Source organism: Colias philodice, chromosome 5, assembly GCF_061535455.1.
Source record: "Colias philodice isolate Cphi_HAF_F1 chromosome 5, ilColPhil1 Martin Lab GWU primary, whole genome shotgun sequence".
NCBI lineage: Eukaryota > Metazoa > Arthropoda > Insecta > Lepidoptera > Pieridae > Colias > Colias philodice.
The window spans coordinates 10662472-10686772 of NC_143090.1; the positions used below are offsets into that span (position 1 = coordinate 10662472).

General features: G+C 31.6%; 1 protein-coding gene across 1 annotated transcript in view; it reads left to right on the plus strand.

The window, feature by feature from the left end:
• Positions 1-24301, plus strand: part of LOC149488631 (uncharacterized) — a 62941-nt gene that overhangs the window by 36719 nt on the left and 1921 nt on the right. The window contains exons 4-7 of the mRNA XM_089695153.1: positions 8004-8212; positions 14297-14432; positions 15031-15164; positions 22875-23076. Coding sequence (XP_089551279.1) covers positions 8004-8212; positions 14297-14432; positions 15031-15164; positions 22875-23076 — 681 coding nt within the window. The remainder of the gene's footprint in view (positions 1-8003; positions 8213-14296; positions 14433-15030; positions 15165-22874; positions 23077-24301) is intronic.

The window sequence follows — 24301 nt, forward strand, 5'->3', positions numbered from 1 at the left end:
ATAACAGTAGCCTCTTGTAATAACTGTATGGAGAAACAATAAAATAGTAAAAAGGTGCTAAAAACTTCTCATCATGTGCTACTCCTTCTGCTAATTGATCTGAATTATGTAACGTATACAATTCTGATCCTTATTTCTTAAGTAATATAAATAATTTTCATACGCACATACGCTACACCACTATATGGCCATAGCAAGCCTCGAACTTGTTGGTAAGTTTCTAGAAAGTTCGAGAACTCAAGGAAACTGAATACTATCAATCGTAATGCATTCAAATTTGATCCTTATTGCCTAACAAATATAAAATAATATCCCTGAACTTTATTCCTGATTAAATGTAAAATTATTTGCTCCTCTTGATATTAATAGAAATGTTACAAAAAGAAAAGATGAATAATTATGAGAAGTTGCTGTTTCTGTAAAATTCTGTGTCTTTTGTCTTGAAGAAAAACAACCACAGAATAGATAATTAAAAGGAGGTAAAATTACAGATACACTATTTCTTTCTTTCGAGTTTATTCAATTTCTTCAGCAGTAACAAAACGAGTAGGTAATAAGAGCGAAATAAAAATTATTATTATAACGTTATTTTATATCTTGAAAGAACGGAAGTCAAATATTTATTCTTTGAGGTATCTTTAATTTAATAATTACTAGCTTACCGCCCGCCGCTTCGCCCGCTTTGTCTTACACCTAATAAATTATATACTAAAACCTCCCTCCTGAATCACTCGTTCTATTAAAAAAAAAACCGCATCAAAATCCGTTGCGTAGTTTTAAAGATTTAAGCATACATAGGGACAGAGAAAGCGACTTTGTTTTATACTATGTAGTGATGATAGGGCTGAAAGTATTGGTTATATTTTTTGATCCCTGTGGTTGCTAAATTTAGATTTAGATGATGAAAATTTAATTTAATGTTAGTATATTTTTACTAATTGTGGACCTTATAAAAAGAGTCTATAATTTTGTAATTTTAATGTGAAACAGATAATTTAGCACACAGGTAACAATACAATGGAATATTCGTACGAAATTTGTCTTAATGATGAAGCCGGAAGATGGCCTCCTAACTTCTCAACTATTCCCTGTGCTTGAACTTGCCGTATTTGCCTTTACAAATACAATTGACTCGATAGTTTTGTTTCAAACTGAATATATTTACTGAATATTTCCAAAATAATCTACATGTTGATTATCAATTATCATACATTTATTCTACAAAATGATACGTTAATTACAGCGTTATCGCGAAAATATTTGAAATAATCTCGCCATTCAACGCAATAAACGCCGAGTGATATCACTACATAGTATAAAACAAAGTCGCTTTCCCTGTCCCTATGTCCCTATGTCCCTTTGTACGCTTAAATCTTTGAAACTACGCAACGGATTTTGATGCGGTTTTTTTTAATAGATAGAGTGATTCAAGAGAAAGGTTTATATGTATAATAACATCCATTAAATAGTGGAGAAATACTGTTATTTTTGAGGTTTCTAATGTGATGTCGTAAAAAATTACATTTTTTCCGCTTAAATTGCAAACGCAGGCTGAACCCTACGAGTTTTATCAAAATAATGTACTAAGTATTATACACATTGAAAAGGTCTACAGAAAAGTCCGCGATGGTATATGTCTATCTCTTATGGATAACCCACAATAACTTTTTTTTGTCATTTACTTTTTACGACAAATAATGGCTAATTTTCGATGCGATTTTAACCAATACAGCATTAATCCTTAACCAATTAAATACCTTGAATACATTGTTCATTTAATATAGATCTATATGACCCTTTACACAGTATGATTTAAGTGAATATTTTCGAAGATATTACAGATTAAAAAATTGCGGGACGTAGCGTTTGCGGCGGTACCGGCCGGCCGCCATTGCACCCGTGCGAAGCCGGGGCGGGTCGCTAGTAAAATATATAACATAATATATCTCAGCAAGCTATCAATAGTATCGGAACTATCCAAATTGTATTTATGGCCGTGTTTTGCGTGCGTAACCAATAAGTTCGACTGTTACAGCTCGGTTGTAGCTAGATAACGACACTAACGATCGAGACACGCGATTTTCGGCTTTATCTGCATAGCAGCGTCGGCTTTATGTGCTGAAGATAAAAGTGCCGTAATGTCTTGTATAAAAATCAATAGGCTTTTTATTGCGAAGGCAGATTTGACTTTGAGAAGAATTTATTGGGTAACTAGAAATGAAGATAATATAAGTTTTATTTATTTGGGGGAGCCACTGTTTCAATGAGTAGGGCAGAACATCATTCAATAAAGATGATATTATATATGTAGTTAACTAAAACTACTTAGTCAACTTATAGTAGAAAGGTCAGGATTTTTTTAGATCTTTATTATTCTCAATTGCATACTTAAGTTATCACAGATCAAATATTTTTATTATTTTGTAATTCAACAGTGCAAATATTACTCGAACTCATTCAGATAATATTATGTTTCTCTCTAACCTATACAGAAGTATCGCTATTCTCTCAATTTGCATGGATATATACTGACTTATAGATATCCCAGGAATATTCGACATTGGGTACAGAAAACTCTCATTCTAAGGTTTTAGTTAACATACCTAATATTACTCACGCAAACTTCTTACATTCAAAAGAATACTCGAATGGGAACAATTACTACGTTCTCAGAAAAGCTTGGCAGGAATCATTAGGTGCTAGCATAGTTTTCGTTTTTCTTGCGTTTGTAATTAAGGTACCGCCCCTTGAGCCATTCTCTATTTAACGGTCTTAAAAGGTATATTTTATATCTTCAATTATGAAACGATATTTTTGGCCGTAAAACTAGGGATTTTGATATCTCTTATCTCTGAATGCCTCTTTGGTTTAGTTATTAATGTGTAATGAAGTTTAACAAGGTATCTTGCAAATGTCCTTTAAAGGACGGAGACGCTAAAAAGTAATTTATATGCTCTTAAATCATATGCAATATAATATCTTGTCTAACATCTGGAAATTAGACGCTGTAGAAGTAATTACATGCGCTAGCTATTGATGTTTCTACTAATTGTTTTCTAAGTATGAAATAATAAATTTCAAACATGATGCTCACGTTCAAGAAATTTCTGGAAAAAGAAGTTGGAAAAATACGAGCAATTATTTTATAGCTAGTTGTAGATACAAATGATTCTTGCAACGAAGCCAATTGAAGTATGTTTACAGTTAGTTTCAACTACATTTCAGTTCTTATTTAAAGCTTTTACCGAGAACACTTGGAATGTAGCTTTTTCTATAACTAGGTTTATTCCCGCGACTTCACCCTTGTTATTTACTGGCTTCCCTGATATTAATTTCCACTATGTATTTTACTCCCTTCGTGTTAGTGTTTGTTTTCAAGATATTATGTTCTCCAAATTCTTATCGATTAGTAAATTTCTTCATATTGGTTTAACTGTTTTAACAAGCCGGATATACTTTGCTATATTGAAACATTAATTATTGTCCTTGCGAAGCTTTTTGATAAAATGAAATGATTAATGAAATTTTAAATTCCTAATTCGTATCATATTTAAGACTTTTTACGTTATAAAATTTAATCTAAATATTACAAGCATTACAATAGCATACATTCAAAGTTAACCTCGGGCAAAGAAAATATAAGCTTAACCGTCTGGTTACCACAAAGCAGACTCTACAAAATATAGGGAATGTTATTTTTACAAGGGACCTTTTAAAGTTGAAACTGTTATACCCATTTGGGTTCTTCTAGTTAATTTTCTTGAAGGGGTTTGTGCAAAGGTTTTGTTTTAATAAGGTTTTGAGCGTGTTAGAATTTTAACATGCATTTGAATTTTATTTCGTGTATAATATAATTATAGCGTTTTTTGTGGCATTTATTGGTAGAAGTGCATGAGTATATCGATTTTATATAAACTGGAAACAAAACAAGGTTCTACAAATTAACTTAATTTATTTTAAAAAGATCTACATAGTCCAGGAGGAATCGGCGCATGAGTACCGAAAACTATTCCACCTCAATTTTTTTACGTGATCCTCTTCAAATTGCCCTACTGATGATATAAATGCATGTTGCCATGGGGCAACCCGGTGCCATATTGTTTAAACCGAAATTGTTTAAACAATTGCAAGGAATTGTTATTTTTCAACCGGACAAATTTTTTTTATATTTTTTATCGAAATACCAATAAAAAAGGTCCAATTACTTTTCACGATAAAGTTAATATTTTCAAAGATATGAATTTTTTAAGGTTTGAAAAATCTCAAATTTGGGTACTTTCGACCCATGAAAAATATATTTAAAAAAAAAATAATATATAAGTAATATTTTTTTTTCAATTCTCTATACAATAGTTAATAATATTGTTAATAGAGATTTAAGAAAATTTCATTGTTTATATCTGTTTTTTAATTGTTAACTTCGCGCGCTCACAAGTACGCGCCGCTTACCTTTAAGTATCGCCGTCTCTCTCTTACTCATGCGCTGCATCGGCCTCTCTGTGTCTTGAATCATTATTTATCATTTATCTTAAAAACTATCAACTTTATCAAGATTTCTAAAGAGAGCAATCTTATTAATAATTAAATTGTCTACAATTTGTTTCTTATATATTTTTTTCTGAAATCAATTTTTTTAAAGTTATTTAAGCATAAATTGAAACATGTAATTAAAATTACTTTTTTGTCAGTTTATATTACTTTTTTGTTATTGAAACAGCAAGTAAGGTAAAAGACCCAGTTATTGACACTGGCCTAGTTGTTTGACACTCGCAATTTGATTTTAATTAAAAGAATGAAATGTTCTCAAAAAACCAAAGATCTTAAAATTTTTAATTCAAAAATTATATTTATTAATTTATTAGAATTGATTTGTTTTTTTTTTAACTAAAATAAAATTTAAAGTGTCAATAACTAGGTCTTTTACCTTATTAATTACATTGAATAACTTCTTCAAACGAAAGTTATAGATGGAGAAGTATGAAATAATAAAACAAGATTTAAAAATAAGTATTTATTTATTATCAATATTATTTTTATATATTATATTCTTACAGTCTTCTGAATCACAACCACATAGAAGTATGCAACTTATATTATTTTTTTTACAATAACAAGCTTTGGTTTTACAGGCTTTCTTACAATTACACGGTTTTTTAAGATTAGTTGGGAATGGTAAAAAACAAATATAATAAAGGTAAAAAACAGATATAAACAATGAAATTTTCTTAAATCTCTATTAACAATATTATTAACTATTGTATAGAGAATTGAAAAAAAAATATTACTTATATATTATTTTTTTTTTAAATATATTTTTCATGGGTCGAAAGTACCCAAATTTGAGATTTTTCAAACCTTAAAAAATTCATATCTTTGAAAATATTAACTTTATCGTGAAAAGTAATTGGACCTTTTTTATTGGTATTTCGATAAAAAATATAAAAAAAATTTGTCCGGTTGAAAAATAACAATTCCTTGCAATTGTTTAAACAATTTCGGTTTAAGCAATATGGCACCGGGTTGCCCCATGGCAACATGCATTTATATCATCAGTAGGGCAATTTGAAGAGGATCACGTAAAAAAATTGAGGTGGAATAGTTTTCGGTACTCATGCGCCGATTCCTCCTGGACTAACAAGCTAATGGCGACCATTTATCTCTGAGCTGGCTCTATAGCTATAGATATATTATATAATATCTAAGAAAAAAATGCGAAAAAAACGAAATAAAAATAGAACACCAAACGAGTTAGAATCGAAATTATTTACACTTTTTTGAAATTGGTCAAAATATCTAATACGCTGTAAATGTAGTTACTGCAGTTATTTTAAACCTTTGACTTGTTAATGTGACTACAGAGTGCTTGAAGCGGTTTTGGTTAACTCGCGTGTGTTTTTCTTTTGAGTTTGAACGTTCCTTTATATTACTTACACATTTTTATTAATCGGTTATTTCACAACAACTTCAATTTCTCATTAAAAATATTAGAGACTAAAAGGTTCCTTAAATAATAACATCCATCTATTAGAAAACGTACTGTCAAAATTCTGCCAACTACATTGGTGTTATTTTTACCCTATTTTCTATTACTTTGGAAATAAAAATACTTAAATTTTATTCATTCAATAGTTCTCATTCACAAATAATTACTAACATGCCAACGGACATTATTCCGTATACCAAAGGAATAAGATTTTAAATCCTTTGCTCGTTCTATGCACTAACCTAGTACCTACATTTACATTGAGTTCGCTTCTCATTTCTTCTACATGAAAGCTGTCCTTTATTGACTAAAAGCTTCTCTTTGATAGCATTCGTATTCCGTTGATTTGACGTTGCTCTTGACAATTAAAATGGTGCAGTGCTTAGTGGCTGATGTCGAATGGTGCAGGTTCGACTTATTTATTATTATTATAATAGTATATCCTACTAATACTATTCTTATAATATAAAGTTATTTCAAGTGAGAAATTTTGCACAAAAGGCGGCCTTATTGCAACACAGCAATTTTTGCAGTGATTACTAATATACATATATTATAAAGGTGTGTAATATTGTATCGTGAATATAAGTACTTAATTTAGTATTGAGTGTCTTATTATATGTATAAGTATATGGATATGCATACAATTATACATATTATTACTTATATACTTCTCTTTGATTTAACACAAGAATATATTTAGAAAAATTATTAATAAATCTATATATACAGGGTGTCCCGCTTTCGGTATACTAAGCGCGAAGGGACTTGTAGTTTTGCATACACTGATCACATAAAAAATACTTAAATAACAAAATTACGCGAAAAATTTTTTGCTAAATTTTTCCTTAAAATCCATGTATTCGTCTCTAGCTTCGCGCAGCCGGCATATACCGCTTCGCTAATGTGAGTATTTTGTCTATGAAAACATAATCTTAAACGATAGCTCACATGCGGGTGGCAAAGTTGGGCGGTTTGCTTGTTGGGGGTGTACACGTGGAATTTTAAGAATTCCTCTATTTAAAAAAAAATGCGTCTGGAATTTTATAATTATTTTTTACGTACTCAGCGTATGCAAAACTACAAGTCCCTTTGCGCTTAGTATACCGAAAGTGGGACACCCTGTATAAAACTCAAAGGTGACTGATATAGTGTTCTATCAACGCACAGCCCAAACCACTGGACGTATCGGGCTGAAATTTGGCATGCAGGTAGATGTTAGGACGTAGGTATCCGCTAAGAAAGGATTTCCCGAAATTCTTGCGGGAACGGGGAAAAACGGGGATGCACGTACAAAGTCGTGGGCGGAAGCTAGTCGCTTATTAAATCTGTCAAACAGACTGTGACTTATGTATCAATATTTACAATTTACAATATATTATAAAGTTTATTTTACAATAGTTTACTATAAACACCTTATAAAATATTAGCTTAACTCAAAGTTCAAATAACATCAAACACAAATAAACCGCCCACTTGTTTAATCGCATTATAATTATATCCATCTTAATTCTGTCAAAGGTCCCCATTAAAGCAGGCTCGTTTCCTGGAGTTTGATACAAAATAATAATAAAGTAGTGGGATGAAGTAAATTACTTCCTGCACTTCGGAAGTAATAATGCTATAGTATTACTGTGATAAGGGTAAAATGTTGTAGGTTTGGTTGTTCGCAGAAATACCACTGAATACCTATAGATAGATTGTAAAATGGTTCACCACTAAAATCGCGAAGTATTTGTAATTAATATTTTAAAAATATATTTTTTGCAGTTAACGTTCTCCTTACATTACTTAGCTAGGTTGAAATATTGAAAAATACTTTGTAACAAAGAGATCTGTATAAGTAGGTATTTTAATTAATAGTCAACTTGTAAAGCATTTGACAAATTCGTTGAAATTTTGTCAGTACCTTCTGTAAAGGCCTTAAGTATATTTCCTTCTCTCTTTTTATAATTTAAGTAGCTATCTATTATTGCTCTATATTAAGTTTATATTCGTATTAACAAGCTGTTCTCTTCAGGTATAGGAGGTCTCCGCGCAACAGAACTCCGAATATCACCACCCGTGGTCCAGCGAGGGTCTGACGTCACGCTCGCATGCAACTACGAGCTGACAGACGCGCCTCTGTACTCCGTCAAGTGGTATAGAGGGAGGCATGAGTTCTATAGATACTCCCCTACCGAGACACCGGCTACCAAGATCTTTCCGTTCGCTGGAATCAATGTTGATGTAAGTTTGTCCATTACTACAATAATAATTACTATTAATAGAATATCAGTTGTCCTTTATTATCTTGGATGACATGTTTGTCCATTTTTAACTATTAATAGGACATCAATATTGCACAGAGCAGTATTTTTCTACCACGATTTACTATTATAGTTATTTTATTTGAATACTATTTTACTGTTTCTTTTGTTTTATCCACAAGCTTGCTGCAAATTCTGCAAATTCTATCCATACGACTGCTACATTGTATTTTGGATATACTAAGTGGGGCCTGGTGACCCGTACCACAGGTTCTACAGAACCCACTTCGGGCACCAGCTCTCATAAGGTTGCCTAATATATTATATGTATTTTTCATTAATTGTCATTTTTAACCCTTGTGAGAGAGACAAATAAAGGTTTTATTTATTTTATTTATTTATTATTTATTTATTATGATGACCAGGGTAACTATGATTTCTTATAGCAGTAGATATGATTTCTAATTGGAGAAAGTGATGCCGCTAGTCCACCTATAATGTAATTTAGCTCTGTAATTTTCGACCTATATCTCTGTTTTCCACACGGTTAATTTTTCCACACGGGAAATTAAACTGCGTTTATATATCATGGTATATACCAATCAAGTTTTATTTAAATCGATTCAATAGTGTTTATAAAGAGCCCAGATCAAAATATTATATTTACTTATCTAAAACATTTTTTACTGACCCCATCATGTACACGTCTATCATAAATCGTAATTAACTATTCTACTAATATTTATTAAGATTGTTCTACAACTTTTCGCTTAAAATCATAAAGATTAAACTGGCCTTATTAAATATTTCTCGGATAGCATAAACGTCCATGTTAATATTAAAAGAAAAAGTAATCCGTAGTGAAATTAAGTTTCAAAGGCGACCTGGATAGGGGCCTCTATAAACGAGTTGCGACACTTTCAGAATATAAACTTATAATCTTAGTCGTGTTTTTTCTTGTAAGATTTTTTATCTACCTTTTATCCCGACTTCGCGGAGTTTAAAGATTTCTTTGCTAAGTTTAAAATACTCTCTTTCTTGTGTTTGGAGCCTATTAAGGTTAGATCACTAGTAATATATTGGTGAAAACTGCATTCAAGTAGTTTTTAGGTGATACCTGCACAAGTAGAAACCTTCTAAAGTTTTTCTCTAGCCAAGAACCTCTAGTATAGTGACATCGGTATCTAACAATCATTTTTTACAAAGATGAGTATTTCTATAGATTTTCAGATAAATTCAGAAACTTATTAGATATTGATAAATAATATTGAATTTTACGCAAACACTGGAAAGATTGAAATTAACTTTGGAAAAGGAATAGATTAGATTTAAAGTTTACAATTCTTAGTTCCCGTATTGGCTGTACCATTTCGCGAGCAACAGCTATTTTTGAGCAGGCATACTAAGAAGCTTATCTTACGAACTTCTAAGGGGATTCTCTCTCACTCAGTATTTTCATTTGAACTTATAGTATAAGCCGACTTCAAAAAAGGAGGAAGTTCTCACTTCAACTATTTTGGTATAACTTTTTATAGGATGAAACAATTTCGGTTATAGATTTTTTTTTCGTCATCATCATCATTTATAACTTGACGCTTCTTGCGTTGTTCTATTTATATTTGATCCATTATAAAAAGTTTATTTGAGCAAAGAATTAATATTACAATGATATTAATATAAACAAAAATAAATTATTTTATCCTAGATTTTAATCGCTAAATCTGTTCATAATAGTAATTATAAGCTTGAAATTATGTCATCGTTAAAATAGACGCACCTACCTTCAGTGGATAATGGAATCCGTGAGATTAAACGTCACCAAGGCGTCGTGAATTAATTATAGCGAAATTATACTAAAATATGTATAATATTATTATAAAGAAAACTAAGAATTGTGTACAGTTTCTATTCTCTCGGTATTGTGGTTATCCCGTAATCATTACAGTTGATAAAGAACAAGAAAAAAGAATAAGAAGAGCAAAAAAATATGTAATGCTTTTGCAATAAAAAAAGAAACTTCTATGTTTTATATACCTAGGTAGGAAAAGACCAGTGTTTTGTGCAGCGTATAGAGTGGTTTACTATTATAAATTTTAAGTACTGGTTCTGGTGTAAACTAAAGATTTTACTAAAGAAAACAATGTGCACATTTATCTTACCAATTCATATCAATATAAGTACACAGTATCTGGTATAATTTCGGGTTGTTTATGCACAAATTTCTTAAAATCGGTTGTATAGTTTTACGCAACTGTCACAACGTTCAAATCGTAGCTCATCTCGAAAAATAAAACTAAAGGATAACTTATCACACCCACAATATTGACATTAGCAAGATTCCAAAAGAACTATAAATAAAATGACCACATTCACCTATAAATTGCGTTTCACTGGCACGCCAGGCCTGAAATTTGGATCCCTAGAGATTAGGTTCACCGGTCCTTAGATATTTCCAAATGCTTCAAATATACGAATAGAGGACATATTTGATGTTTGAGATCTTCACATTCCCATTTTTAGAACTTCGTATTTGTGAGAAACGATTTACTAGTCTTGTTTGTTGGTGCGTGTTATTGTAGATGTGTGTAAATAGGTTGTATATTGTTCGAAATTTACCGATTCGACCATTAGTGTTAAAATTTAGGTCTTTGATCTCAACACTCAATTGGCTCAAATTCCTTATCTCAAAATTCGACTAGTTTTATAGAAGCTATTCTTAATCGAATTACTTTAACTGGTCCATTGTTAGGTAAGGAAGCAGTTTCTTCGGAGTTGAACGACAAAAAACTGTTAGGGTTGCTCTTTTAAAATGTAACTTTTGGTTTTGGAATTTCTCGATAGGTATTGAATAAACTGCTACATCAGATTAATTTTTACCACCAATTTATTCCAACAATTATAATGACCAATAATACATTATTATCGGCCAGAACAACCAAAAACAAAGGCACTGAAAAATATTATTTTTATAATATTATTTTTGAAGGTGCAAATGAGAAAGAAAACAACATAGAAATGAATGACTCAAATTAATTTGTATAGATGAAAGTCGATTAAAATCATATTACGTAAATTTGAAATTTCCTTTATCTGAAATCCAGTCCTTTCACGATATTAAAATATTCAGAGCTCTCTAAAATGATGAACAAATTAAAATCAGAAAACAAATGTAACTTGAATATTTCTCACGTTATCAACAATATTTATTTACGCTTCCCTTTTGGATTAATTAAATTCCTAGACCAGCCTTCGGGTGTGGTACAAGGGATAAGCGTGGGCGCTATTGTATTTAATGTATTTTACTTTCATATGTCATCTTAAATCGGGCATATTTTGGTTATTTTCTAAAGTGTTACCTTTAGGCTTAAAGTATACTTGTATCATTTTATCAAACATACCCTTTATCATAAACTAGTTCAAAATTGAAATTACTTATTGAAACTGTTTATGTACTTGTTAGGAAATTTATAACGTTGGTAAAATCGATGCAATCATTGTAATTTAATAAACTTCTTACACATTTAGAAGTAAATTTAATCCATTTGAATCATCTGTGTATAACAATGAAGATTTGAAGTAACAAATTAAAACGAACTATGTTTACAATTGCCCCGTTCGGCTAAGTTACAGAGTACAGTATAGAGCAAACTCAAGGGTATCACAAATGCAAAACTAAACTATTCCACATTACTTCTTATGGAAATGTCCAATCCCCTCATCGTTTCACAAACACCAAACTCTGTATAAAGCCTCTGCCTCTCGTATATCCTATAATACACTGTAATTGTTATCTTTAAGCTCCATTGTTGCAATGACATTTAGGATAGCACAATTAATTGAAATTTCATTTTCTTAATACGTGGCACTGTTGAGACTGGCTTCATTTGCAAATGGACAAGTGATTGAGGGCATTAGAGGAAATCCTTCAATTGTTTATCATTAACAGCTTTGTTGTTAAGTTCTTCCTGATTTATATGATTTTACTCGCATCCATACTATATTTAGTTGAGATGAACCGAGCTGAAAGCAAGAATGTGCAGAAAATATTAAAGAAAACAACTATTGTAATTGTGTTTAACAGCTTAAGCTACTTAATAGTTGTGATTAAGCATCTATTTCACACACTAATATTTTTGTCTCGCTTATGCAAAACATTATGTCCTCTTTTATCTACAGAACTTCATTCATTACATGACACAATAAACACCGACTATTTCCTATCCAATTAAAACCTCACAGACAGAAACTATAGATCAAAGGAATCTTAACAGTCTAGAATATCGCGTGCTCTTTATTCCCATCGACTATTCCAGAACTTTTTATAACAACGCTCAACCCAGATGTTCATAAATTCAACCCTTTATCTACCTCTTATTTCGCAGTCACGATAATAACACGATGGGTCATTTTGCTCCCCCTTTGTATTGTACAGCTGAGCTTGAACGGGTTAAGCCGGTATACAACGGACGGTAAAATGTGGCCTGCAATCCATTGGACTCAAGGTTTTCCTTTTGTTTCGTGGCGGGAAAATGATTGAATGGCCAAGTACAAAAATACGTTTCGTGTTTTATTCTATCTAGTTACAGTTTTCTTAGCGTTGGATTAGTTTTGTTCTGATGTAGACGTGTTTATTGTTGATGTGGCTAATGAAAATATAATCTTTATATTATGAATTGGATTCTTGAATTCTCATATTTATCTATAGTATCCAGGAATTGGAGGCTTTATTTATCTACAAACGTACAATTATTTACCCTTTTTTCAATTTAAACCTTTAATAAAACAGAACATATTTTATAATTTCCTATAGATGTTAAAATCATTCCATGGACAAAAAAATAGTGTTCCAATTAAATGATTCTATAAATTCATACTATCACGTTACTTTATACAAACTTACTGTAAAGACTTAACTAATTTGTTCCAGTTTGTTGAATAGTCCTTCAATAGTATTGCAGCAAACTAATATTGAATGTCCAACTCCAGCGAATCAGAGACTCAACATTGCAGATACTTATAAATACTTCGTTGAAAGTATCAGAATTACGATCTACAGTTACCGTCGTTATTTATCAATTAAGTGTTGTTTCATGTTCTCTTACATCGTAAAATACCCTGGAATATGATAGCCTATAGCCTGAATATGGATCAGTAATGAATGATGCCTATTGTCGAAGTTTTCAATCAGCTATTAGGCCTTTATTGCTACTCGTAATGGTCAGGATCAAATTGAAATTGCAGAATCGCCATTTTTATACAACTCTGGTTTGGGGTCGGGTATTGGAGCTTTTTATTGGAAATACAGATTGTCAAAAATAATCGTGGGATTACATGCTATTGTGGCTGTGCAAAATTATTTTTCTTGGGTTACACGTGTTGGAGATTATAGATTTGGATTGATTATTGATTGATAAAAATGTATGTAATTAATTATGGATGTTAATGAAATCTGTGTTGTATTAATATTGATGTGAAACATCTATAGGCTCACTTGTAAACCGAATTGTTGACGTGGCGACGCTTGCCATGGCGACGGGTCGCCACGCTATACACATCTATAGGCTCACTTGTAAACCGAACGATGTTTCACATCTGCCAGGCGTCCCATGACGGCTCACATTTTTATTAAATTGAATTCTCTTATTAATCAGTGCACTCATTTACTGTAAAAATAAAATTAAAGGTTCATAGCGTTTTCTTAGAATAAGTTATTAATAGCCTCTAAGGTAATTGCGAGCTGTTCCAATAATTAAAACATTGTCTAGATAATAACATGCAATTTAATAAAAAGTTTTTTCATGTACCTTTTTATTTATTAGTTATATTTGTATTTATATAGCAATACAAACTAAATTTTAAAAAATATACTTGAACATTTGTCACCATGCCATCATCTATGCTTCTCTATGGAAACTGATCATATGCATTGTCTTGTTTAAATACCTGATAATCATACAACAATTTTCAAATTACTAGAAGTAGAATATAATGTTTTATCCTCTCAATATCATCTATAAATCAACCAGAACATTGAGGAGACTAATAGAATATATCTCGTCCACAGTTGGCCAGATCGAACCAGAGTCAAGTAGTCCTAACAAGGGTTAGCTTCGGTCTGTCCGGCAACTTCAGTTGTGAAGTCACAGCCGATGCGCCTTCCTTCGCCACGTCTATCGTTTCCAACACTATGGATGTTGTTGGTAAGTTAAAATCATCTTTATCATCATGTCCTGAAGATCAATATTGGTCTGACGGATTTATGGAATTTGTAAGCTGATATCTTTAACAATTACTGGTAGCAAATCAAACTCGTAAGTCGTAGTATATTATATTATGTACGTAGATATGATGTACTTTTATTCTTGTTCGGAATATTGGCAGATTCAGTATCTAGAACATTCTGCAACTAGTTAGAGTCGTTTGCAATTGTTGTATCGAAACTTATGGATCTTTCTTTCACACCTGAAACTGGAAAAGTTGACTTTAATATTTCCCGAATAGTTTGCTATATGTGTTTAGTTTTCATTTTAAAATAAAGAACCAAAATTCAAAGAATCACATTTTTTTATAATCTGCCAATAAATTGCTGCCCTTATTTAATGGCAGATTATAAAAAATGTGATGAAACCATGAATTTTAAAGATTAGTGTTGAATTATGAAAATTTTATATGTATTAATTATATTTGGTAACTTACAATTGCAAACTTATAATGAATATTAATTTTCAAAATGAATTTTATTGTACAAAACATTGCATAACATACCTTATCACCTTCTACATTAAGTCCATTTTCCAGTGCTACCACCCTCATCACCGACGATACACACAAGCCAGCACTACTACATGCCAGGTGATGTGCTTCGAGCGAACTGCACATCTGGTCCAGGTCGCCCGCCGTCAGAACTGACATTCTTCATCAATGATATTCCTGTAAGTTAACCATTTAAATCTATACTAAAATTATAAAGCTGAAGAGTTTGTTTAAACGCGCTATTCTCAGGAACTACTGGTCCGATTTGAAAAATTAATTTGGTCTTAGATAGCCCATCCATCGAGGCTATAGGCCATATATTAACATCACGCTAAGTCCAACAGGAGCGGAGCCTCTCGGGTGAAGTCGGTATCAATCATGTTATAAAGAGATGTGTTTGTTTGTTATTGTTTGACTTAAAACTACTACAAAATCGAAGTCACGTGTCCCCTAGGGGGCAGATGCATGATCATCTGTTTCACTGATAAATTTTCTTAGAACCAGGACGTCTCGATTCTGCACTCATGTGTTAACCACGCACTGTATTGAAGTGGCGGTTTTATAAACTACGCCAACGTTTTAAAATTATTTTATCATTAAAAAGCTACATTATTATAGATGAACATGGGAATTTTTTTTCAAGATTCAACCGAGCCAGTACAAGCCTCTAGCTTACATAGTACATAAACATCTTATCAAACTCAAACTCAAACATTTATTTATTCAATTAAATTTCTTTTGAAGCACTTTTGAAACGTCATTACATATTTTTAACATTTACCACCGATTCGGAAAGCAGTATCCTTATCTTAGTTGAATGAACAGACATAAATAATCTTTTAAGCTACTGAATATTGGAGTAATATGATTATTTAAAGAGCCTTCATTATTCTGGTCCCGAAATAAAATTTTGTACCATCAAATATTTAACGTTTCTTAATTTTGTAATCCGGACAAGATTATATTTGAGAGGCTCTTAAGTCTCTCGGCTGCAAAAGAACAAGTTAAGTAGAATCCACTAATTTGACGATTTGGAAAGATTGTGAATTTATTTGACTGACGGGTTGGCTTGGTTGGTAGTGGCCCTGCCTTCTAAGCCAGAGGTCGTGGGTTCGATTTCCACCCGGGGCAAATATTTGTGTGACGAACATAGATGTTTGCCCTGTATCTGGGTGTTAATTATCTATATAATTATTTATTTAAAAATTATATAATATGTATGTTTATCAGCCATCTGGTTTCCATAACACAAGCGAAAGCTTAGTATGGGATCAGATTGTGCCGTGTATGAAAATTGTCCTGAAATATTTATTTATTTATACATAAGAAAACAGGCGTAAAAAATTTAGTGACGTCATTGTGTTGTTTATCGATAAATGTAAAAACTACTCTGCAATAAAATCTTACTTTTTCTTAACATAAACAACAGAAAACTCCTAGATAAATTAGTTTTTGGACGATAATAAATTGGCCCGACTTATAAAACTGTTTCTAGATTTCTAACTCCAAATAACTCGATAGAAGAATCAAAATTCTAAACTTTCTGCGCTAAACTTATTTATGAGGTAAATTTACGATCTGAAAACAAACTTGTTTACTTTGCTGTGTGTCGTTTTAGAAACAAGATTTAATCTGTGGCTTTGCTTCGTATTGGATACAAAGTAACAAAGTGTAACCAACATTATTTTTCCTGACGCAGACGAAACAAACATTTTTGTACTCAGTGCAGAATTCACTAACTTGAATAGATTATAATCCAAGGAAAAGTTATGCGTTAAATTGGAAGCAAATGTTACAATTTTTCAACAGTTTGTTTGTTTGAACGCGTTTACTCAGAAACTACTGGTCGGATTTGAAAAATTCTTTCGGTGTTAGAAAGCCCATTTATCGAGGAAGGCTATAAAGGCTATAAAGGCTATATATTTACGCTAAGACAAACAGGAGCGAAGCCACGCGGGTGAAACCGCGAAGCGCAGCTAGTATTAGCTATAAGCGACTACACTAACTATACTACAACTAACTACTTTATTTTCAAAGCAATTCCATATCTCATTAACTGGAAGCATAAACGTTACGAGGTGCTGAAAAACTTTAAACTTCCACTGTGGCCCGTAATTACTTCGCGCTATAACAGTTTCCGTGTGAAAATTAATAGTAAATTAGTGAAAGAAGCTGTACAAAGTGAAAGGGGTAATTAGTGTGTACGCTTATAATAAATACCTGCTAGTTTTTTGTACTTTGCGGTTGTAATGGGCTGTTGTAAAATAAGCGATATATGTATACTTATTATTTTAATATTATAAAGCTGAAGAGTTTCTTTTTTTGTTTGTTTGAACACGCTAATCTCAGGAACTACTGGAAAAATTATTTCTGCGCTAGATAGCCCATTTATCGAGGAAGGCTACATAATAATATCATCTCGCTAAGACCGACAGGAGCGGAGCACTGCGGGTAAAACCGCGGAGCACAGCTAGTAAGCGATATATATTGTAAAGAATTGGACTTATGTTATTACTTATTAGTATTGTAATAGTGGTTTTTGACTTATAGGTAAACAACACGATATTGTTTCCTTGTAAGTATATTATTACCTTTTATATACACCCGGGGCATTCCCTGCAGGATTAAGGGAATCGCTTCCTTATTTTGTTTTTTTTTTGTATTGTAAATAATCATTGTAGTGTGCATTTTTTTATTGTTATGGGATTCGAATGAATACCAAAGTTCAACTTATTTCATTTAGTTTCTGTTTTTTTTATTATTTATACATCATACATACAAAATTTATAAAATGAGAAACGAAATAATTTTAAAAGATCACTCATAAGTTTTAAAAGTTCTTGTTGAGTTGATAAAATAAAACAAATAATCGTCTTTAAATACTTATAAACCGAAAAACAATAGGTTCGGGATACAATTTAACAAAGAAAATATATTTTAAATAGCTTTCCCAGTAACCACTACTTATTATTCCATTTCCCGAAAACACGCAGTATAAAAATACGAAATAATTTTATTTTATATTTCCAATATTACGAAGTGTACCTATAGTTACATTTCCCATATCATTATGTGAAACAGGTTTGGCTTCATGTATTCGGTTGTTGTTTAATCTATTATTTTGGTATCTTTGCTCCAATTATTATAGAACAAATATATAGAGAAAATAGAGACATATGTTATTTTTAATGATGAAGAAGAGTTTGTTTGTTTGAACGCGCTATACTTAGGAACTATTTTACCAATTTCACAAATTCGTTCAATGTACGTGATCTCTGAATGCTAAGACCACGGTCGAAGCCGGACGCCGACTATTATTAAATTAAATATTTCGGGCTATGGCAAATTTATTAAAACACACAAAGTAGTAACTAGAAATTAATGATTGTCGAAAGGAATTAATGCGACTTATTCACTATATTACTTAATCCGTGGTAATATAATGAATAAATCGCGTTTAACGTCCGTTAAAAAGTATTTAATTTTTAAATGTTCTAATTTTATGTGTTCTCATAATATTTGTAACACAAGAAAACAGTAATACTATTTATAAACTAACCAAATAAAATAATTCCTGATACGTTAATATAATTCTGGATGATAATATAACTTATATTTATTATGTTTTATCTCAGTTCAACTCGAGCGTATCCAGATCAAGCTTGTTAATTATAAGATTATATATCTTACACGTGTAACATAATCAATATATAATTATAGAAAAAGATGAAGAAACAACAACTCACTCTGTATTTATTAATTAATTATAAATGCTGAACTTACCGTCAAAATCAAAGGTGATTTAATTTGGTAATCTACTTACTTTAAATATAAAAATAAGTCGGGATTTCCTTCCTGACGCTATAACTCCAGAAAGCACGAACCGATTTCCACGGTTTTGCATTCGTTGGAAAGGTCTCGGGCTCCGTGAGGTTTATAGCAAAGAAAAGGTGTCTCTGGTGGCGAAACGGAGTTCGCCGGGTTTGCTAGTTTGATATAATTATTAAAGATATTACAATTTACAGGCCATCAAATAACATAAAAAATAGAAGTTAGGCAAACAAAAGGATAGTTCTTTTATTAATACTCGTACGATTTGCAAATACATGTTTTGCTTAATGAATAATAAAAAGGTCATAGTATTTTACGGATGATTTTTACTACCAAGGTGTATGGAATAAGATCTTTACGTAGACTGTAGACAATAATCGAGTCTAGAAAGTAGCCTAAAGCGGTCTCATCGGAAGATAATGAAAGAAATAGGCAAATTAAAAAAGGTTAACCATCTAAGATCCCTAACGATGAAACATTGGAGACAAACATTATACTAAAATGCATCATTAGCATCACGGTTTATTTTCTAAATGACTAGATGTGATGCATTCAAAAGCCAGTATTTCTAGAATTTGTGAGTTGTTCTAAACATATAAACTAATTCGCTGCAAATAAATAAACTGTTTATTAGTTTTCCCGTGAAAAAAGAACAAACACACACAGATCCATCTCTCATCTATCTAATTAATAACAGGGTAATGATCAAATAGAACATGAAATAAATATACTGTCATGCAAATATGACCTTTAAAATAATACCACTAAAGGTTACAATCACATAATTTGAAAGAATCCTTACAAAGAAACTCAATATTCCTAGAATTTTCAGCAATCATACTTATTCGAATTAGTTACGGTTTCGAATAACTTCAATTGAACTTAGTTTCTGCAAAACTGAGGTAATTAAATGTTAGCATAGAATAAGTTTTAGTTAAGTCAATTATGCAAGTTTTGGTGGAATGCGTCAAAATGCAAATGAGCCAAATAAACTGGTGGAAATTATAAGTTTATGAATTTATGCAGGTTGATGGTCGCGTTGTTTTATTTCGATTTACTTACAACGTTTCATGAATTAAGAGGTTTTCATTGTTTAATTAATTGAAGATATTATAATTTAATTTTATCTATTACTAGCGGTCCGCCCCGGCTTCGCCCGTGGTACATGTTTACGTTTTCTCTACATAAGAACCATCCTCGTACTTCAAGGAATATAATAAAAAAAGAATTATCGGAATCGGTTCAGCCGTTCTCGAGTTATGCGCTTACCAACACATTTTGCGATTCATTTATATATATATATTATAAGATTTGTACAAGACTATCTTTGTTATGGAAAGTGACCTTGCTACTGTTATATTTTATAGTTTTGTTTAAACAAATATTTTTTTCTTTTCTATTATAAAACTTAACCAAAAGAAATGTGATCAGTATTTTTGCAATGCATGCTCATTTTTAGTTATTCTGAAAGAGATAGAAAGCCAATAAAGATCCGGACTTCAGTTTGCTTTCAACTTCGGATATTGTTGACTAGATTACGAATGTGACTTTATCTACGTTAGGAATGTATTATCTTCTGTTTTATTTCTTTACATAAGTTTAATTTTAATGAATGCTAGTGCTAGTGCTTTGCTCTTCAACAAAATAAAAAAATAACTGCTCCTTATTATTTCTCTCGGTAATGATGTAGGTAGGTACCTACCTCCTTAGTAAAAAATATATAAAAACAATTGTACTTTTTATTTAAAATATTTTTTTCTTTTACGTGGTATCGCCTGATGGATAAATACCGATCTCATTCTAACGACTCCCATTTGTTTTCCACTGCACGTATCGCGATGAAACATACATTCGATAAATCTACATTTTAATGCGAAAACAAAGATATTTTATCACTACAGTAACATTACAAAATGTAAAGGTAGACCTATTACCTGCTATTGTATATTAATATAAAGACAATTATATTGAATAACAAGAGTATTATGTAACAAAATATAAACGAACTAACTGTGCCCCGCGGTTTTACCTGCATTGCCCCGCTTCTATAGGTCTGACCGTGATGATATAAAGCCTATATCCTTTCTGGATAAATGAGCTATCTAACACTGAAATAATTTTTCAAATCAGATAGGCGTGTAGTTTTTAAAAGCTGACCCATAGCTCCCGAGGTAACGTGTTTAACCAATAACCAAACTAACAAAATGATCAAACTATTCAGTTTCATAACATTAGTATGTAAATATTGTAATGTAAAAAAACATATTCCTCATTTGACAACTAAACCTTTGCTAAACCTTATTTAAAATGAATTCAAGTATGCACGATTATAAACACAAGCTTATTTCAGGATTTTCTTTTATAGGTATAATTCAATCAACATCATAATTCAATACAAAATAAAGTTATTATTCTGGTCCGAGCCGAAAAGTTCATAAAGCTTTTCCAAATACGCAATAAATACTAAAACAATAACAAACAACGTTAGGTATTCACAAACTCGACCCGAATAACGAAATATACCTTTCCTAATGTTCCAATTTATTTCCATAAACAGAATATTTGATTGGGCCAATTTACAAATTTTCGGGCAATCATACGTTCCTTCAAAGGGATAATGTTTGTAATAAAATATACGTAGATTTGTCCAAAGTTTATGTAATCATGTTATTATCAATTTTATTTGGTCTTGTTATCTTAATAATATTATGAACTAGCGGTCCGCCCCGGCTTCGCCCGTGGTACATGTTTATGTTTTCTCTACATAAAAACCATCCTCGTACTTCCAGGATTATAATAAAAAAAGAATTATCGAAATCGGTTCAGCCGTTCTCGAGTTATGCGCTTACCAACACATTTTGCGATTCATTTTTATATATAAGAGAAAATGTTCCGGTTCAGTATTTTCATGGAACTTAATAGACTTTAAATGTAAATTGTTTCTATCTTGTTTCTATCTATATTATGTTACATGTCGTTATATTTTAAATCGTTCAGGCAGATTGTAATTTTAGCTCGGTGCATTTAGATCAAACGAGCGAATGCTCAGTCTATCCTTGGTCTATCCCCAAGTAAACCGTATGTCAAATTATTTTAGTGTAAACAGGCGTAGAGCGAACGTAGAGCGAACGTAGAGCGAGCGTAGAGAACGAAAGAATTTTCGTTGTCCTTAGTGCGTTTGAAAAGATTCTATGCAATGTTCTAATACTGAACAACACTGAATACGAGTTTTCGTTTACACTAAAAGATCACGAAATATTGCTCTTGCTCTAGCTCTAGGTTCGTTTCGTCTATAATAACATTCATAGTCACACCAAGAATATGATTTCTACAAATAAGAATTATTATGTGTACTGAATAACCAATAGACGAAACGTAAAATTATGTTTTGTCGTTATCTTATTTTTCCATTACATTTCCGAGAAATCATTCCATAAACATTATTCAATCAGACACTTTAATATCTTAGCAAAAGTATGCTTTTTCAATCTTTTGAATCGTTATTACAAATTCACAAAGCGTTAAATGTTAAGCTTTATGTTAATTAATTTCAAAGTTGACTTGTGAAGCCATTTTAATATTTTCTTTTAATTTATTAATGATCACGTTGAGAGATATAACTTTGTACTTTATTAGCAATCTAGGACAAATTGTCAATTCAAATAACTATGATACTATGATATATTGAAAATATAGTAGGTATAGCATTAATCATCTAGCTGCTAGCATTTCGACATAAAATTCTTAAATTCATTTATCAATTTTGACTATTATAATATCATAATGACCTACCTAGGTATCACTCTCAAAGACGTTACTGATTATAATTATTTTATTCGAATAATTGTTAATACAATGTTTTTCCCCAAAGGAGGAAAAACCTTCTCTTCCATCTTCTCTATTTATAGTAAATTTACTTCATAACATTTGTCTCGCGCATTGTATTGACTACCTTTACAACAGTAATAACATCTCTATGTATAAAACATATTAATGCATAAAAATATTTATCAGGTAATCAAATAACATCTCCATACAATTATTTATCTTCTCACCAGGTAACGCCAGGTCTCCATAGTGCGCAGCCAGCACCAGAAGGGCTGTTCCTATCAGAACTCTTCGTGCAGGTGCACCTCTGGCCAGCGCACTATGAGAGAGGAGCGCCCATACTCCGATGTGAAGCCAAAGTCGGAGACCTGTATAGAGACAACGCTGCTGTCGCGTTGTACTCTGCTAATAGTGACCCTAAGATAGAAAGAGGTGAGTTTTACTATCCTGCCCTTGATGCTGTCTAAGCTGTATATTTCCAGTCTTAAAACATGACAGTGCCGTACAAGTAGTATTTTAAAGCGTAGAGTGAACCTCCCATACTATACCTATACTATAAGTAAGTGCGTAATGCGTATGGTGCGCGCTTACAAACTTATGCCATAGTTTAGCTTACCATCAGACGAGATTGTGGTCAAGCGCTACCCTATTGTCAATAAAAAAAATGTCCTGTCCCCATACCACGATGCAGCCAGTACTGCCCACGAAAGCAGTATTATTTTCAGTATGGAAAAATGACAGTAATATTTAGACAGTCTGGCATTATCACTGGAAATAATACTGCTCTAAGATATCATGGTAAATGATTGATGTTAGTCATTGATATTGTACTGTAAAATCTAGCTAGTAGATATTGTACTTTATGATATTTTGCTTAAGTATATTACTTTTAAAACAACCAACAACTATGACGTTAAAGCAAAAATTACAGTCTTAAAGAATTATAACTACGGAGAAAATTGTAGGAACTTCTGGAGCAATTTTGGCAGACCTAAGTTAGTAATTCCTAATAATAGTTTTAAGCAAGTTTAATGCATTTCAAGTCATCTACTCACACACATACTCACTTCAAAGATAACTCAATTAATACGGTCGTAATTTTATTCAAATTCTACGTTGATGGAAACTTTGCATCTTATCTAGAGAAATTACTTAAAAATAAATATGTTTTATTGCATTTCCTGGTTCCTCAACATTGTTAAACTTACGATCAATAACACCGACAGTTGAGAAGAATCTAAATATAAGAACAGAGTCCCTCTGTGCCACAGGAAATTGTCTTCGCAAATGATCCCACAGGTCATAACGCACGCTCTCAATGACCTCTTTGCTAATCTTATTGCTCTGCTTTCCTGTTTATTATGAACGTGTATCATATTATTGTGCGGTGTACTGGGAATTCATATGTTGCGATTCGCATTCAGTGCCTATTTCGTATGGTTAAAGGTTATACATAGCAATGATACTTGAGCAGTTTTATCTACTATTTTTAGATGAGTTTGCGTAAGGATGTTTCTTTGATATTACTAAATTAGTTAATACTTTGTGATAATGATCTACACATTTCTGAATTGAAAAAATTGAATGTTAAATATATAATTAAGTAACCTAAATGAGAAGTAACTTTTTTGGAAGTTTAACAAACGAAATATTTAAA